This window comes from Oncorhynchus masou, chromosome 10 (genome assembly GCF_036934945.1).
Source record: "Oncorhynchus masou masou isolate Uvic2021 chromosome 10, UVic_Omas_1.1, whole genome shotgun sequence".
Lineage (NCBI taxonomy): Eukaryota > Metazoa > Chordata > Actinopteri > Salmoniformes > Salmonidae > Oncorhynchus > Oncorhynchus masou.
In genome coordinates, this window is record NC_088221.1 from 3,955,268 (window position 1) to 3,975,161 (window position 19,894).

At 45.0% G+C, this 19,894-nt stretch overlaps 1 protein-coding gene across 2 annotated transcripts in view; it reads right to left on the reverse strand.

The window, feature by feature from the left end:
* Window positions 1–19,894, reverse strand: part of fgf14 (fibroblast growth factor 14) — a 327,340-nt gene that overhangs the window by 63,554 nt on the left and 243,892 nt on the right. For both annotated transcript variants that reach the window (XM_064975665.1, XM_064975666.1), the window contains exon 3: window positions 9,116–9,219. In XM_064975665.1, coding sequence (XP_064831737.1) covers window positions 9,116–9,219 — 104 coding nt within the window. The remainder of the gene's footprint in view (window positions 1–9,115; window positions 9,220–19,894) is intronic.

Here is a 19,894-nt window from a genome sequence, read left to right on the forward strand (position 1 = left end):
GACAGGTTTCACAGAATTTCCCATTACATTTTAAAATCTTGCTCGCTAAAAGTACACTCTCCCATTGCTTGAATACAATCTCCAAGACATTGGCTGGGTTTGTAAGTGCACTATCATCAAATACACCTGATGGAGGGAAAAGGTGGATCATGAGCTCCCACACTCAAAACGAGAGACAGTGTGCAGTAAATGGCAGGAATAGATGCACAGTTGAAATCGGAAGTTTACAAACACATAGGTTTGAGTCATTAAAACTCATTATTCAACCACTCCACAAATTTCTTGTTAACAAACTATAGTTTTGGAAAGTCAGTTAGGACATCTACTTAGTGCATCACACAAGTAATTTTTCCAACAATTGTTTACAGACAGATTATTTCACTTATAATTCACTGTATCACAATTCCAGTGGGTCAGAAGTTTACATATACTAAGTTGACTGTGCCTTTAAACAGCTTGGAAAATTCCAGAAAATTATGTCATGGCTTTAGAAGCTTCTGATATGCGAATTGACATAATTTGAGTCAATTGGAGGTGTACCTGGGGATGTATTTCAAGGCCTACCCTTAAACTCACTGCCTCTTTGCTTGACATCATAGGAAAATCAAAAGAAATCAACCAAGACCTCAGAAACAAAATTGTAGGCCTAAACAAGTCTGGTTCATCCTTGGGAGCAATTTCAAACGCCTGAAGGTACCACGTTTATCTGTACAAACAACAGTATGCACGTATAAACACCATGGGACCACGCAGCCGTCATACCGCTCAGGAAGGGGACGCGGTCTGTCTCCTACAGATGAACGTCCTTTGGTGTGAAAAGTGCAAATCAATCCCAGAACAGCAGCAAAGAACCTTGTGATGATGCAGGAGGAAACAAAAGTATCTACAGTGGGGCAAAAAAAGTATTTAGTCAGACACTAATTGTGCAAGTTCTCCCACTTAAAAATATTAGAGGCCTGTAATTTTCATCATAGGTACACTTCAACTATGACAGACAAAATGAGAAAAAAAATCCAGAAAATCACATTGTAGGATTTTTTTATGAATTTATTTGCAAATTATGGTGGAAAATAAGTATTTGGTCACCTACAAACAAGCAAGATATCTGGCTCTCACAGACCTGTAACGTATTCTTTAAGACGCTCCTCTGTCCTCCACTAGTTACCTGTATTAATGGCACCTGTTTGAACTTGTTATCAGTATAAAAGACACCTGTCCACAACCTCAAACAGTCACACTCCAAACTCCACTATGGCCAAGACCAAAGAGTTGTCAAAGGACACCAGAAACAAAATTGTAGACCAGCACCAGGCTGGGAAGACTGACTCTGCAAAAGGTAAGCAGCTTGGTTTGAAGACATCAACTGTGGGAGCAATTATTAGGAAATGGAAAACATACAATACCACTGATAATCTCCCTCGATCTGGGGCTCCACGCAAAATCTCATCCCGTGGGGTCAAAATGATCACAAGAACGGTGAGCAAAAATCCCAGAACCACATGGGGGGACCTAGTGAATGACCTGCAGAGAGCTGGGACCAAAGTAACAAAGCCTACAATCAGTAACACACTACACCGCCAGGGACTCAAATCCTGCAGTGCCAGACTTTTCCCCCTGCTTAAGCCAGTACATGTCCAGGCCCGTCTGAAGTTTGCTAGAGAGAATGTGGATGATCCAGAAGAAGATTGGGAGAATGTCATATGGTCAGATGAAACTAAAATATAACTTTTTGGTAAAAACTCAACTCGTCGTGTTTGGAGGACAAAGAATGCTGAGTTGCATCATAAGAACACCATACCTACTGTGAAGCATGGGGGTGGAAACATTATGCTTTGGGGCTATTTTTCTGCAAAGGGACCAGGATGACTGATCCGTGTAAAGGAAAGAATGAATGGGGCCATGTATCGTGAGATTTGGAGTGAAAACCTCCTTCCATCAGCAAGGGCATTGGAGATGAAACGTGGCTGGGTCCTTCAGCATGACAATGATCCCAAACACACCGTCCGGGCAACGAAGGAGTGGCTTCGTAAGAAGCATTTCAAGGTCCTGGAGTGGCGTAGCCAGTCTCCAGATCTCAACCCCATAGAAAATCTTTGGAGGGAGTTGAAAGTCCGTGTTGCCCAGCAACAGCCCCAAAACATCACTGCTCTAGAGGAGATCTGCATGGAGGTATGGGCCAAAATACCAGCAACAGTGTGTGAAAACCTTGTGAAGACTTACAGAAAACGTTTGACCTCTGTCATTGCCAACAAAGGGTATATAACAAAGTTTTCAGATAAACTTTTGTTATTGACCAAATACTTATTTTCCACCATAATTTGCAAATAAATTCATTAAAAATCATTTTCCCCCACTGTATATCCAGAGTGAAATGAGTCCTATATCAACATAACCTGAAAGGCCGCTCAGCAAGGAAGAAGCCACTGCTCCAAAATCGCCATAAAAAAGCCAGACAATGGTTTGCAACTGCACATGGGGAGAAATATCGTACTTCTTGGAGAAATGTCCTCTGGTCTGATGAAACAAAAATAGAACTGTTTGGCCATAACGACCATCGTTATGTTTGGAGTGAAAAGGGGGAGATTTGCAGGCCGAAGAACACCATCATGTTGTGGGGGTGATTTGTTGCAGAAGGGACTTGTGCACTTCACAAAATAGATGGCATCATGAGGTAGGAAAAGAATGTGGATATATTGAAGCAACATCTCAAGACATCAGTCAGGAAGTTAAAGCTTGGTCACAAATGGGTCTTCCAAATGGACAATGACCCCAAGCATACTTCCAAAGTTGTGGCAAAAGTTGTGGCCATCATAAAGCCCTGACCTCAATCCTATAGAAAATTAGTGTGCACAACTGAAAAGGTGTTTGCGAGCAAGGAGGCCTACAAACCTGACTCAGTTACACCATCTCTGTCAGGAGGAATGGGCCAGAATTCACCCAACTTATTGTGGGAAGCTTGTGGAAGGCTTCCGGAAAAGTTTGCCCCAAGTTAAACAATTTAAAGGAAATGCTAACAAATACTAATTGAGTGTATGTAAACTTCTGACCCGCTGGGAATGTGATGAAATAAATAAAAGCTGAAATAAATAATTCTCTCTACCATTATTCGGACATTTCACATTCTTAAAATGAAGTGATGATCCTTACTGACCTAAGACAGGGGATTTTTACTCTGATAAAATGTCAGGAATTGTGAAAAACTGAGTTTAAATGTATTTGGCTAAGGTCTTTGTAAACGTCCAATTTCAACTGTAACTTGCTTTCAGGACAGGATGAAGAAGAGATAAAATAGGAGGAGGAGGTGGGGGGGATGAGGTGTGTTTTCGCTAGCTGTGATTATACGAGTAATTCACACATCAGAGAACAGCAAGAGAATAGCAAGAGAACTGAGTGTGAGTGAGTGAGTGGCTGGTTGGATGGCAAGGGACTGATCACAAAGCCCATTAGCACAGGAATGAGCTGCAAATTGAGCAGAAGAGCATTCTGAATGCTGGAGCGAATCTTGCAGTGTTAAACTGTTCCATGTGGATGGGAACACTATTTTCCCATTTGACATATTTATTTTGCACACCAATATATACACTACGTACACAAAATATTAAGAACACCTGCTCTGTTTGTGACATCCACTTCAATCAGTGTAGATGAAGGGGAGGTGAAAGGTAAAATAAGGATTTTTAAGCATTGAGACAATTGAGACATGGATTGTGTATGTTTGACATTCAGAGGGTGAATGGGCAAGACAAAATATTTAAATGCCTTTGAACAGGGTTTGGTAGTAGGTGCCAGGTGCACTGTTTTTTGTCAAGAACTGCAACGTTGCTGGGTTTTTCACACTCAACAGTTTCCCGTGTGTATCAAGAATGGTCCACCACCCACAGGACATCCAGCCAACTTGACACAACTGTGGGAAGCATTGGAGTCCCTGTGGAACGCTTTTGACACCTTGTAGAGTCCATGCCCCGACGAATTGAGGCTGTTCTGAGGGCAAAAGGGGTGCAACTCAATATTAGGAAGGTGCTCCTCATGTTTGGCACAGTCAGTGTACAAGGTTTAACGTATTTGTATGTATTGAAGGTTTTTGTCGAAGGAGCTCGTAAGAAGATTCCCACTCAACGTGTTTAAGCATTTCACCTCACATTCTGTGTTGCTTTTTTAAGACTAAAGCGTTATCAAAAATATATGTGTTGATAAAGGGTCGGCGGGAGAATCAGATATAAGGAAAGATGGATTGAGAGAGCAAGACAGAGGGGGAGAGAGAGAGAGCAAGTGAAAGCCAAGTCCACATACTAGCCACCCCACTGCCTCACCATCATCTGACATCAATCATTATCAATTCATCCAGTGGGTTGCCAGAAGCACCAGTCTCCACCATGAGTGTAGGCCTACACTGCAATCCAACTTTTAGCTGTGAATGTGTAGCCTACAAGATGATATGAACCAATGAAAAAATAAACCTCTATATATTTACAGGTAACTGCCAAAATAAAGGAAACAGCAGATGCATCTACACAGGTGTGATTCCTGAGTTAATTAGCCAAGCATGCTCAGGGTCCTTATTTTGTCAACCATGGCTGAAGAAGAAGAAGAAGAGATCTCAGTGACCTTGAAAGAGGGTTTAACGGGTGTGTGTGTGTGTGTGTGTGTGTCAGTTACCAGATCTCAACCCAACTGAACACTTATGGGAGATTCTGGAGTGGCGCCTGAGACAGTGTTTTCCACCACCATCAACAAAAACACCAAATGGAATTTAGTTGAATAATTATGAGTCCCAGACACTTGCAGAATCTATACCAAGGCGCATTGAATCTGTTCTGGCGGCTCATGGTGGCCTAGGAAGCCTGGAGAAGTTCATGGCAAGAAAATAGCTAAATAGGGGTGGCAACCAGGTGTAAATCTGTGATGCCTTGCAACACGTCAAACCAATCAAATGCCTTGCTTGAGCGGAGCCCCAATGGTGCTCACTAGATTTGTGTTGTAGGTGCAAGTGTGTGAGAATGGCGGGGAAATCGCAGATTATAACCCCATCAAAATATCTTGATTTATGTAAATGTGTCAACAATTTGACTTTGTAGGTATGGCAACGTGAGACGAGTGGTGGCCCAATTCCCTACGTTATGTAATGTGTTGTGTAGCATCCATAATGTAGATTCATTCCCAATCCCTACTGTAAATTCCCGAAACACAATCAATAGACTCCAGGTCAATCCTCTCCACTGTAATTCCCTTCATGGCTTTAGCCAAGCAGTGATAATAAAGTCACGGAATTCCGTCGGAATGCCTGCCTGCCTGTCGCTGGAAAACCGTGCCTCTTATCCTCTGCACTTAATGAATGAGGACAGCAAGGGGAATGAGATTTCAGTGTCCCTGATGCTCTATGTGGGATGGGAAGACGTGAGAGGGATTTTAGGGCACTGATCCTGATGGATCTCCCTATCTGGGAGACGAGGTTAGGATGTTCTTCATCCTGATTAATATAGCTAATTAGGATTGGAAATGAAAGGAAATGAAAAGAGAGAGGAGATAAGGGGGAACTGAGAGGAGAGGAGAAGAGAGAGAAATACAGGTAGTCGAAGATGGAGAAGGGAAGAGAAAAGTAGAGATGAGAGAGGAAAAGAGGGTTGTGGGTGGAATGGTGGAGTGTTATCATCTTAATTCAATTTGATTATAATTGTTTCTCATAATTTCTAGTCGAACAACTGTATTTTCTTCTTGTGTGGCATTTAGGACATAAAAGCATGACACAGGTCAAGCAAATAATAAATGAAGAAACTGTCAATACACATTACATGCAAAATTGGTCCAGCTAGGACATGCAACCATCTTTGTTATCACATGATGCATTTCAGAAACAAGAGAGAAGAGGGCGGTGATTGGAGTGGGGTTTTACCATCTTCAAGGCTGCCTGCCATGAGGATGGTGTATTTTACAGAGGAAAAGTCAATACCGCAGTCAGGCCACTGACACTGCAGTCTGTTACAACTGGCCATGAGTAAGAGAAAGTAGTTCATGACTACACAAACTAGTTACCTTGAGAACACACGGTTCAAAATGGGACCTGTGGTTATAGAGCAACTACGCTAACAAATCATTGAGATGCACTTTCCATGACAGACTGACCAGGTGAATCCAGGTGAAAGCTACGATCCTTTATTGATGTCACTTGATAAATACACTTCAATCAGTGTAGATGAAGGTGAGGAAACATGTTAATGAAGGATTTTTAAGCATTGAGACAATTGAGACATGGATTATGTATGGGTGCCATTCAGAGGGTGTATGTGTGCCATTCAGAGGGTGAATGGGCAAGACAAACGAGTTACAGGGTATGGTAGTAGGTGCCAGGGGCACCGGTTTGCGTCAAGAACTGCAACTCTGCTGGGTTTTTCACGCTCAACAGTTTCCCGTGTGTATGAAGAATGGTCCACCACCCAAAGGACATCCAGCCAACTTGACACAACTGTGGGAAACATTGGAGTCAACATGGGCCAACATCCCTGTGGAACGCTTTCGACACCTCGTAGAGCCCATGCCCCAACGAATTGAGGCTGTTCTGAGGACAAAAGTGAGGGATGCAACTCAGTGTCAGGAATTTGTACACTTTGTGTATAAGGCTCTCAAACATCCATATCACTGCACAGGAGCATTAACATATCATGATATGTAAATGATTTGCTGTATATAGATACATCCCGATTGTGTTTCTTTTCCCAAGTAATCACCAAAGCATGAGGCTCTTTGCACCAGATGTAAAAGGTTAAAATATGAGTCTTCATTGACACATCATACTGTATTCCTTCGCATAACCTTTATTTTACTTTATTTTGTTCGGTCTTCAATTCTTAATTCCAATTTAGAAAAAAACATGCTTACATTTTTCATCTAAAATAAAATATATACAATACAATAAAACAGAAATATGTTATTCTACACAGCATGACAAACTGTCTCTCCATTTCCATGTTGCACCATTTATTGTTTTTCTTGATGCATGGACCGCAAATATCCAGTTGATGTGATTATAAAGGTACTTGATGTGATTAATATAAATCTATATGCATGAAACCGTGTGCAATGGGATTTCTCATCTTCTCTGCAGAGCAATTAGCCTTGAAATACTGCAGTAAATATTATCAACACCAACATTGCTCTGCTGCAAAAGGTTTTAACTCTGATGCCGGAAACGAAGAGAAGGTCGACATCTTCCCTTTAGAATAAACAGTGGGATTTGATTATGTGTTTTTATGTGTGTGTGTGTGTGTGTGTTCGTGTGTGTGTGTGTGTGTGTGTGTGTGTGTGTGTGTGTGTGTGTGTGTGTGTGTGTGCGTGTGTGGGTCTCTAAAATGTACAATGTGATATGATAACAAAGGTGTCTGAGACATACAGTGCTGACATACAGTGCTGGACATACAGTGGACATACAGTGCCTTCGGAAAGTATTCAGACCCCTTGACTTTTTCCACATTTTGTTGCATATTCTAAAATGGATTTAAAAATTAACAAGTTTTTCAAAATTGTTGCAAATTTATTTCAAATAAAAAACAGTAATACCTTATTTACATAAGTATTCAGATCCTTTACTATGAGACTCAAAATTGAGCTCAGGTGCATCCTGTTTCCATTAATCATCCTTGAGATGTTTCTACAATTTGATTGGAGTCCAACTGTGGTAAATTCAATTGATTGGACATGATTTGGAAAGGCACACACCTGTCTTTATAAGGTCCCACAGTTGACAGTGCATGTCAGAGCAAACACCAAGCCATTAGGTCGAAGGAACTGTTCATAGAGCCAAGATAGGATTGTATCGAGGCACAGACCTGGGGAGGGGCAACAAAACATTTCTGCAACATTGAAGGTCCCCAAGAACACAGTGGCCCCAAAAATTCTTAAATGGAAGAAGTTTGGAACCACCAATACTCTTCCTAGTGCTGGCCGCCCGGCCAAACTGAGCAATCGGGGGAGAAGGGCCTTGGTCAGGGAGGTGACCAAGAACCCGATGGTCAATCTAAAAGAGCTCTAGAAATCCTCTGTGGAGATGGGAGAACCTTCCAGAAGGACAACTATCTCGGCAGTACTCCACCAATCAGGCCTTTATGGTAGAGTGGGCAAACAGAAGAAACTCCTCTGCAAAAGGAACATGACAGACCGCTTGCAGTTTGCCAAAAGGCAACATAAGACTCTCAGACCATGAAAGACAAGATTATATGGTTTGATGAAACCAAGATTTAACTTTTTGGCCTGAATGCCAAGCATCACGTCTGGAGGAAACCTGGCATCATCCCTACAGAGAAGCATAGTGGCGGCAGCATCATGCTGTGGAAATGTTTTTCAACAGCAGGGACTGGAAGAGTGGACAGGACGATGAACCGAGCAAAGTACAGAAAGATCCTTGATGAAAATCTGCTCCAGAGCGCTCAGGACCTCAGACTGGGGCGAAGGTTCACCTTCCAACAGGACAATGACCCTAATCACACAGCCAAGACAATGCAGGAATGGCTTTGGGACAAGTCTCAGAATGTCCTTGACTGGCCCAGCCAGAGTCCGGACTTGAACCCGATCGAACATCTCTGGAGAGACCTGAAAATAGCTGTGCAGCAAGGCTCCCTATCCAACCAGACAGAGCTTGAGAGAATTTGTAGAGGAGAATGGAAGAAACTCCCCAAATGCAGGTGCCAAGCATGTAGCGTCATATCTAAGAAGACTGAAGGCTATAATCACTGCCAAAGTTGCTTCAACAAAGTACTGAGTAAAGGGTCTGAATAGTTATGTAAATGTGATATTTCAGTTTAGTTTTTTTATACATTTGAAAAAAAATATTTTTTGCTTTGTCATTATGGGGTATTGTGTGTAGATTGATAAGGTAAAAAAACAAACAATTTAATACATTTTAGAATAAGGCTGTAACATAACAAAAAAGTGGAAAAAGTCAAGGGATCTGGAAACATTCTGAATGCTCTCAATAGCCACTTGCATGTAATGTATATTGACTGTTTCTTGAATTATTATTTGCATGACCTGTGTGTGTCATTCCTTCATGCCTTAAATATTACAGAAGCTGAAAATACAGTTGAATGTAACAGAATAAAACGGAATAGAATAGACTGTTACTCACTGATGTGTACAGATGGCCCTCCCCGTTCATGGAGATGTATAACCCTGTCTTCACAGACTGAATCGCAACAACTCGGAGACCCACAGGAATCAAGTTGAACAAAGCTGGAAGACAGAAAGATGGAAAGAGCGGCAGAGGGGGACAAAGTCAGAGTCAGAGACAGACAGACAGACAGACAGACAGACAGACAGACAGACAGACAGACAGACCAATTCCACATTCAAACCACTGGAGAAAACCCTTCACAACATTTTCGGACAAGATTGAACTGCCGAAGGGGGCGGTGTTGCAATCTACTGCAGAGATAGCCTGCAGAGTTCCGTCATACTATCCAGGTCTGTGGCATACCAATTCAAGCTTCTACTTCTAAAAATCCACCTTTCCAGAAACAAGTCTCTCACCGTTGCTGCTTGCTATAGACCACCCTCTGTCCCCAGCAGTGCCCTGGACACCATATGCGACTTGATTGCCTCCCATCTATCTTCTGAGCTTGTGCTGCTAGGTGACCTAAACTGGGACATGCTTAACACCCCGGCCAACCTACAATCTAAGCTTGATGCCCTCAATCTCACACAAATAATCAATGAACCTACCAGGTACAACCCCAAATCCGTAAACAAGGGCAACCTCATAGGTATCATCTTAACCAACTCGCCCTCCAAATACACCTCTGCTGTGTTCAACCAAGATCTCAGCGATCACTGCCTCATTGCCTACATCCGTAATGGGTCTGCGGTCAAACGACCACCCCTCATCGCTGTCAAACGCTTCCTAAAATACTTCAGCGAGCAGGCCTTTCTAATAAACCTGGCCGGGGTATCCTGGAATGACATTGACCTCATCCCGTCAGTAGAGGATGCCTGGATATTCTTTAAAAGTTCCGTCCTCACCATCTTAAATAAGCATGCTCCATTCAAAACATGTAGAACCAGGCACAGATATAGCCCTTGGTTCACTCCAGACCTGACTGTCCTTGACCAGCACAAAAATATCCTGTGGCGTACTGCATCAGCATTGAATAGCCCCTGTGATATGCAACTTTTCAGGGAAGTTAGGAACCAATATACACAGGCAGGTAGGAAAGCTAAGGCTAGCTTTTCAAACAGAAATTTGCATCCTGAAGCACAAATTCAAAAAGGTTCTGGGGACACTGTAAAGTCCATGGAGAAGAAAAGCACCTCCTCCCAACTGCCCACTTCACCTAGGCTTGGAAAGACTGACACCACCGATAAATCCACTATAATTGAGAATTTGAAAAGCATTTCTCTACGGCTGGCCATGCTTTCCACCTGGCTACCCCTATCCCGGTCAACTGCCCGGTACCCCCCACAGCAACTCACCCAAGCCTCCACCATTTATCTTTCACCCAAATCCATATAGCTGATGTTCTGAAAGAGCTGCAAAATCTGGACCCTTACAAATCAGCCGGGCGAGACAATCTGGACGCTCTCTTTCTAAAATTATCTGCAGAACTTGTTGCAACCACTATTACTAGCCTGATCATCCTCTCGTTCGTACCGTCTGAGATTCCCAAAGATTGGAAAGCAGCCGCGATCATCCCCCTCTTCAAAGGGGGAGACACTCTAGACCCAAATTGCTACAGACCTATATCAATCCTACCCTGCCTTTCTAAGGTCTTAGAAAGCCAAATTAACAAACAGATCACCGACCATTTCGAATCCCACCGTACCTTCTCCGCTATAAAATCTGGTTTCAGAGCTGGTCAGGTGTGCACCTCAGCCACACTCAAGGTCCTAAACGATATCATAGCTGCCATCTATAAGAGACATTACTGTGCAGCCGTATTCATCGACCTAGCCAAGGCCAGGATTCTCAAATGCCTTGGTTTCTCAAATGACTGCTCGCCTGGTTCACCAACTACTTCTTTTATAGAGTTCAGTGTGTCAAATCGGAGGGCCTGTTGTCCGGACCTCTGGCAGACACTCTATGGGGGTGCCAAAGGGGTCAAATCTAGGGCCAACTCTCTTCTCTTTATACATCAATGATGTCGCTCTTGCTGCTGGTGATTCTCTGATCCACCTCAACGCAGACGACACCATTCTGTATACTTCTGGCCCTTCTTTGGACACTGTGTTAACTAAACTCCAGAAGAGCCTCAATGCCATTACAACTCTCCTTCCGTGGCCTCCAACTGCTCTTAAATGCAAGTAAAACTAAATGCATGCTCTTCAACCAGTCGCTGTTCGCACCTGCCCGCCTGTCCAGGATCACTACTCTGGACGGTTCTGACTTAGAATATGTGGACAACTACAAATACCTAGGTGTCTGGTTAGACTGTAAACTCTCCTTCCAGACTCACATTAAGCATCTCCAATCCAAAATGAAATCAAGAATCGGCTTCCTATTTCGCAACAAAGCATCCTTCACTTATGCTGCCAAACATACCCTCGTAAAACTGACTATCCTACAGATCCTCGACGATGTCATTTACTGTCATGACTTCCACCGAAGTCAGTTCCTCTCCTTGTTCGGGCGGCGTTCGGCGTCACCGGTCTTCTAGCCATCGTCGATCCACTATTCATTTGTTTTGTCTTGTTTTCCTACACACCTGGTTTTCATTTCCCTCATTAATTGTTGTGTATTTAACCCTCTGTTCCCCCCATGTCTTTGTGTGGAATTGTTTGTTGTAAGTGCTTGTGCACATGTTTACTGGTGCGCGTCGAGTATGTATCCATGTTGGTTATTTCTTTATACTGTTGGTTTTGCAATTAAACTGCTCTGGATATTATCTAGTTCTGCTCTCCTGCGTCTGACTTCCCTGCCACCAGTTACGCACCGCTTACAGAATTCCACACCACCATATGGAGTCAGCAGGAGCAGGTGCCTCTGGTATTTGGGTCGAGAAGCGCGCCCAGGAGCAAGCGCCGATGATCCACCATCTCGGCCGCGCCATGGACCGCATCATCCAAACCATGGGCGGGTGGGAGAGACAGGGAGTTCCTCCAGCGCCTCCACCAGCACAATCAGGGCCTCCACTACTCGCCTCCCATTCACCCGGTCCCAGTGGGATTCGTCTCGCCCTTCCCCGGGAGTACGACGGGACGGTTAAACGCGGCCAGGGTTTCCTATTGCAGCTAGATCCCTACCTGGCAACCGTCCACCCGGCTCTTTCGCGCCGTGAGAGGGTGTCCGCCCTCGTCTTGTGCCTCTCAGGGAAAGCCCTGGAGTCGGCCAACACCGTGTGGGGAGAAGGAGACCCGGCGCTGGACCATTTCGAGCATTTCACCCGCCGTTTCAGGGCCGTCTTCGACAACTCGTCCGAGGGTAGAGCCGACAGTGAACGTCTCTACCATCTGAGGCAGGGGAAGAGGAGCGTCCAGGAGTTCGCCATGGCTGCTGGTGCGGGATGGAGCGACAGGGCCCTGATTGACCACTATCGCTGCAGTTTGCGCGAGGACGTCCGTCGGGAGTTGGCCTGCAGGGACACCACCCTCACCTTTGACCAGATGGTGTACCTGTCCAGAGCGGGGTCTGTCAGTTCCATCCCCCAGCACCACCGCTCCGATGCCCATGGAGCTGGGAGGTGCTGTGCGCAGGGAGACTGGAGGAGGTTCCGTCTCGTGCACCATCTGTGGCCGCAGAGGTCACACTGCCGGTGCCGCGTTGGTTCCTCTGGTGATTGAGGCAGCGGGCAGGGCACTCTGGTGTCACCCCAGGTGAGTCTGCACCACTCTCACCCAGAGCCCTCTGTTGCACACATGTTTTTGTATGTCAATTTTCCTGAATTTTGCCCACATTCCCAGCATAAGGCGCTCGTTGATTCAGGCGCAGCTGGGAATTTTATAGACAGATCGTTCGCCCATAGTGTAGGGTTCCCCATTCTTCCCGTGGCTGTGCCCTTCCCGGTCATTAGGGTCAGGGTTGATTAGGGAGGCCACCGCTCCCCTGGTCATGGTGACGCAGGGGGATCACAAGGAGAGAATCAGTATCTTTCTTATTGACTCTCCTGCGTTTCCCGTGGTGCTAGGCCTTAGCTGGTTAGCCAGTCATGACCCCACTGTTTCGTGACAATAGAGGGCTCTCACAGGGTCGTCGCGAGAGTGCTCAAATAGGTGTTTAGGGGTTTCCGTTGGTGCTACTATGGTGGAAAGTCCAGACCAGGTTTCTACCGTGCTCATCCCCCCTGAATATGCCGATGTGGCTTCCCGCCTTCTCCAAAAAGAAGGCGACTCAATTACCACCCCATCGACGGGGGGATTGTGCGATAAATCTTCTGGTAGACGCCGCAATTCCCAGGAGTCACGTGTATCCCATGTCACAGGCAGACATGGTGGCTATGGATATGGTCTCCAAATCCCTGCGTCAGGGGTACATTCGGTCCTTCACTTCACCTGCCTCCTCAAGTTTCTTTTTGTGAAGAAGAAGGAGGGAGGTCTGCGCCCGTGTATTGACTATCGAGGTCTAAACCAGATCACTGTGAGATACAGTTACCTGCTACCTGCTATTTATAGCCACAGCGGTTGAGACAATGCACGGGGCACGCATCTTCACCAAACTAGATCTCAGGAGCACTTACAACCTGGTGCGTATCCGGGAGGGAGACGAGTGGAAGACGGATTTTAGTACTACCTCAGGGCATTATGAGTACCTCGTCATGCCGTACGGGTTGATGAATGCTCCATCAGTCTTCCAAGCCTTTGTAGATGAGATTTTCTGGGACCTGCACGGGCAGGGTGTAGTGGTGTATATTGATGACATTCTGATATACTCCGCTACACGCGCCGAGCATGTGTCCCTGGTGCGCAGGTTGTTTGGTCGTCTGTTGGAGCATAACCTGCACGTCAAGGCTGAGAAATGCCTATTCTTCCAACAGTCCATCTCCTTCCTAGGGTACCACATTTCCACCTCAGGGGTGGAGATGGAGAGTGACCGCATTTCAGCCGTGCGTAATTGGCCGACTCCCACCACGGTAAAGGAGGTGCAGCGGTTTCTAGGGTTTGCCAACTACTACCGGAGGTTTATTCGGGGTTTTGGTCAGGTAGCGGCTCTCATTACCTCACTGCTGAAGGGGGGACCGGTACGTTTGCAGTGGTCGGCTGAGGCGTACAGGGCTTTTGGTCACCTGAGGGCTCTGTTTACCTCGGCTCCCGTGCTGGCCCATCCGGATCCATTTTTGGCGTTCATAGTGGAGGTGGATGCGTCCGAGGCTGGGATAGGAGCCGCGCTCTATCAGCGCTCAGGTGCGCCACCAAAGCTACGCCCATGTGCCTTCTTCTCGCAGAAGCTCAGCCCGGTGGAGCAAAACTATGACGCGGGGGACCGGGAGCTGTTGGCGGTCGTCAAAGCTTTGAAGGCATGGAGACATTGGATCGAGGGGGCTAAACACCTGTTTCTCATCTGGACTGACCACCACAATCTGGAGTACATCCGGGCCGCGAGGAGACTGAACTCTTGCCAGGCAAGGTGGGCCATGTTTTTCAACCGTTTTGTTTTCACCCTTTCATACAGACTAGGTTCTCAGAACGCTAAGGCAGATGCACTGTCCCGGCTGTATGACACAGAGGAGCGGCCTATGGATCCCACCCCCATACTTCCGGCCTCCTGCCTGATGGCGCAGGTAGCGTGGAAGCTGGACGTGGACATTGAGCAGGCGCTATGTGCAGAGCCCACTCCCCTCCAGTGTCCCGCTGGGCGTCTGTATGTTCAGTCTGCTGTCCGTGACCGGCTGATCTATTGGGCCCACACGTCACCCTCCTCTGGTCATTCAGGCATCGGTCGGAAGGTGCGTTGTCTGAGTGGGAAGTACGGGTGGCCCACTTTGGCTAAGGACGTGAGGGTTTATGTTTCGTCCTGCTCGGTGTGCGCCCAGTGTAAAGCTCCTAGGCACCTGCCCAGAGGTAAGATACACCCCTTACCCGTTCCACAACGGCCGTGGTCGCACCTATCGGTGGATTTCCTTACTGATCTTCCTCCCTCACAGAGTAACACCACGATCCTGGTCGTTGTGGACCATTTCTATAAGTCCTGCCGTCTCCTCCCTCTGCCCGGTCTCCCTACGGCCTTACAGACTGCGGAGGCCTAGTTTACACACGTCTTCCTGCACTACGGGGTGCCTGAGGACATAATGTCTGATCGGGATCCCCAGTTCACTTTGAGGGTCTGGAGGGTGTTCATGGAACGTCTGGGGGTCTCGATCTGCCATCCCTTGGATTTTCACCCCGAGAGTAATTGGCAAGTGGAGAGGGTAGGTTTCTGAGGTCTTATCGCCAGGACCGGCCAGGGGAGTGGGTGGCATTCGTGCCCTGGGCAGGGATGGCCCAGAACTCGCTCCCCCACTACTCTACTAACCTCTCCCCCTTCCAGTGCATACTTGGTTATCAGCCGGATCTGGCTCCTTAGCATCAGAGTCAGACCGAAGCTCCTGCGGTGGACGACTGGTTCTGGCGAGCGGATGAGACATGGGGCGCCGCTCATGTTCACCTTCAGCATACTGTGCTGCGCCAGAAAGCTAGCGCAGACAGGACTGGGTCTGGCTTTGGACCTGAAACCTGCTCCTCCGCCTGCTCTGCCTGGAAGCTGGGTCCGCGGTTTGTGGGGCCATTTAAAGTCCTGGGGAGACTGAACGAGGTGAGTTACAGGTTACAGCTTCCCCCCAATTACCGTATTAACCCCTCGTTCCATGTGTCTCTCCTCAGGCCGGTGGTGGCTGGTGCACTCCAGGAGTCTGAGGTGCGGGAGGTTCCTCCTCTTTTCATTTTCCATTTGTTTTGTCTTGTTTTCCTACACACCTGGCTTTCATTTCCCTCATTAATTGTTGTGTATTTAAACCTCTGTTCCCCCCATGTCTTTGTGTGGAATTGTTTGTTGTAAGTGCTTGTGCAAATGTTGACTGGTGCGCGTCCGGTTTTGTACCCATGTTGATATTTTCTTGATGCCGTTGGTTTTGCAATTAAACTGCTCCGGCTATTACCTAGTTCGGCTCTCCTGCGTCTGACTTCCCTGCCACCAGTTACGCATCCCTTACATTTACTTACATTAAAAAAATAGCCTCCAACACTCTACCCAACAAATTGGATGCAGTCTATCACAGTGCCATCCGTTTTGTCACCATAGCCCCATATACTACCCACCACTGCGACCTGTACGCTCTCGTTGGCTGGCCCTCGCTTCATACTCGTCGCCAAACCCACTGGCTCCAGGTCATCTACAAGTCTCTGCTAAGTAAAGTCCCGCCTTATCTAAGCTCACTGGTCACCATAGCAGCACCAACCCGTAGCACGCGCTCCAGCAGGTATATCTCACTAGTCACCCACAAAGCCAATTCTTCCTTTGGCAGCCTTTTCCTTCCAGTTCTCTGCTGCCAATGACTGGAACTAACTGGAAAAATCACTGAAGCTGGAGACTCATATCTCCCTCACTAGCTTGAAGCACCAACTGTCAGAGCAGCTCACAGATCACTGCACCTGTACATAGCCCATCTGCAAATTGCCCATCCAACTACCCCATCCCCATACTGTATTTATTTATTTATCTTGCTCCTTTGCACCCCAGTATCTCTACTTGTACATTCATCTTCTGTACATCAATCTCTCCAGTGTCTAATTGGTATATTGTACTTACTTCGCCACCATGGCCTATTTATTGCCTTACCTCCCTTATCTTACCTCATTTGCACACACTGTTTTCTATTGTATTATTGACTGTATGTTTGTTTATCCCATGTGTAACTCTGTGTTGTTGTTTGTGTCGCACTGCTTTGCTTTATCTTGGCCAGGTCGCAGTTGTAAATGAGAACTTGTTCTCAACTAGCCTACCTGGATAAATAAAGGTGAAATATATATATATTTTTAATTAAAAATAAATAAACAATGATTTCAAATAGTATTTTCAATCCAGAATTAAATTACACACAGACTACCCCTTGCTGATCAGGAGACTCTTGGATATGTTGTGGTGGACTGTCATTACAATTGCTTTACAGAAACCTGGTAAAATTCAGTTTGTAGTGTGGCTAGCCACTGGATGGCTCTGAATGCACTGTCAGCATATGCAGTCAATGCTATTAACTACTTTTAGAGCTAACTAGTGGTCTCAAATCCTATCCTGATGTCGACAGCAGATGAACGTTATATTCATAATTTAGCTAACTTAGCTAATTAACACGCATTTAGCTAATTAGCATAACTTTCCTCAGCCATCACCAGCCTTTTTCCTGACACTGACAGTGGGTTGAATGCTGTAACAACACAGAATAAAACAATTCCCAAGAGCACCATGATGGTGGTGAATTCCCATTACTGCTTATCATTTATTAACCATCTTTTAAGCACATTAATTACTTTACTTTAATAATATATTTCAGCTGTGTATAACTTATATTTTTTATGACTTCATTATTTTCATTCCTTAAGTCATCATCTCATCTCTGCTCAGGTAGTAGCAACCAGCCACCCAGATAACCATCTCACTTTATCGCTGTGCTCCCCATTGAATGAGTCATCCTAATTAACTAGGCCAGTAGTAGCTAGCTGGCTGCCAAAATCATTTTACTAGTTCTTTAAAGTAGACTGCTTATTACCAACTACTTCAACCATCAATCAGGTAGCGCTACCTCACTGTCTCTTTCCCTTACGTTGTTGTGTTGTGTCATTCCTCTCTCATGTGGTCTCATATGGTCTGTGTGTGTATCCGCCTCTCTCCATGGCCAGAAAGAACAGGTGCAATGAATTCTATCTCGAGAAAAGAAGTATTGAGCTCACAAAAAAATAAATACATGGAATTCAAGTAACTGAACCCCCCCCCCCCCCCCCAAATAAAGACTTTTTGCTTAATCGCTCAGCACTAAGAGCTAGCTAACCAGCTAGCAAACAGTGAAACTAAAATATAATTTGCAACATTGATGGACCTGGGAAGTAGCACTGGAAAAAACCGGAGCCACCATAGGAGCGTGGCTGATTTAATAGGTCCTTTTTGGCCGTAGAACACACTTTGGCCTTGTTAGGTAATGGCCATTTTGTTTGTACTGATTGAGAAATAACAGGGCTAGTCTTGGCGGCAACACTAAGCAGTCGCATCCCAAATGGCACCCTATTCCCAACATAGTACACTAGTTTTGTGTAGAGCCCTATAGGTTGTACCAATGTATAGGGAATAGGGTGCAATTTGGGATACATCCAGTGTGTGTATGGCTGATTTCGATGCACAGTAATAAGCTCTCCTGACCATTTGAGGTAATTGGTATTGGTGTGGATGTACAGTAGGTAGAGCAGAGTGAGGGATGTGAGACGTACAGTGCCTTCTGAAATTATTCAGACCCCTAGACTTTTTCCACATTTTGTTATGTTACAGGCTAATTCTGAAAAATATTCAATTGTTTTATTCCCCTCATCAATCTACACACAATACCTTAACAGGTTTTTAGAAATTTAAAAAACTGAAATATCACATTTACATAATTATTCAGACCCTTTACTCAGTACTAGGAAGAGTCTTGGTGGTTCCAAACTTCTTCCATTTAAGAATGATGGAGGCCACTGTGTTCTTGGGGACCTTCAATGCTGCAGAAATGTTTTGGTACCCTTCCTCAGATCTGTGCCTCGACACAATCCTGTCTCTGACCTCTAATGACAATTCCTTCAACCTAACCTTTGCTCTGACATGCACTGTCTACTGTGGGACCTTATATAGACAGGTGTGTGCCTTTCCAAATCATGTCCAATCAAATGAATTTACCACAGGTAGACTCCAATAAAATTGTTGAAACATCTTAAGGATGATCAATTGAAATATGGTGCCCATTAACTCAATTTTGAGTCTCATAGCAAAGGGTCTGAATGCTTAAGTAAGTAAGGTATTTCTGTTGTTTTTTTATACATTTGCAAACACTTCTAAAAACCTGTTTTCACTTCGTCATTATGGGGTATTGTGTGTAGATTGCTGAGGATTTAAAAATATATATAATCCATTTAGAGTAAAGCTGTAACGTAACAAAATGTGAAAAAGTCAAAGTGTCTGAATACTTTCCGAAGGCACTGTATGTATGGACACTGGGTTTTTAGAGGCATTGAGCAAATATGGAAAAGGGATTTTGGCTGATACTGTGTTGTGCAAATGTTTTTACTGTGTTAACAACATATCACTACATTGCTGAAAGTTGAAAGAGGTCGAAAGAGGTCGAACTGAACGTTCTACTCAATGAATTATCAATTGGTGCTGATGAAGTGAATTTTGGTGACTTGGAAAATCAATGACATTTCTAAAGGAGGCAAATAAATTAGTAGGAAAACCTTTTGTCATCATTGTGATGTCATCGTATTGACTAGATGTCGTAACGTAGCTAGCTACGTTGTGAAGGGAGAGCAATGGAGTTTTAGCTAACTGACATTAGCATTGCTAGGTATTTCTGACTAACTTTGCTAGTCAATGACAACATTGCCATCTATCTAAAGTAAATCTGATGACATGTTAATGATGACAAAGTTGTTTCTCCACAAATCATTTGCCTATTTTAGCAATGTCATCATATTTCTAAGACAATGTAGTGTAATTTAGACAACATGGTCATTAACGCCTGTTTAGAAAAGTTGGTCCTCAGTCCTCAGTGAACGTTCATAACAATGGCATGACTGTGAAACCCATGAATAGTTTATATTGTTTCTTAATATCATAAAATATGGATGGATTCTTTGGTCCAACTGACTATTGATCTTACAACCATTGCTTTAGTAACATAACATATTCACGTATTTAATTATATTTCATACCATATTATTTATGAACTCTATCATGTGTGCATGTGTGTATGTGTAGGTGCCCCTT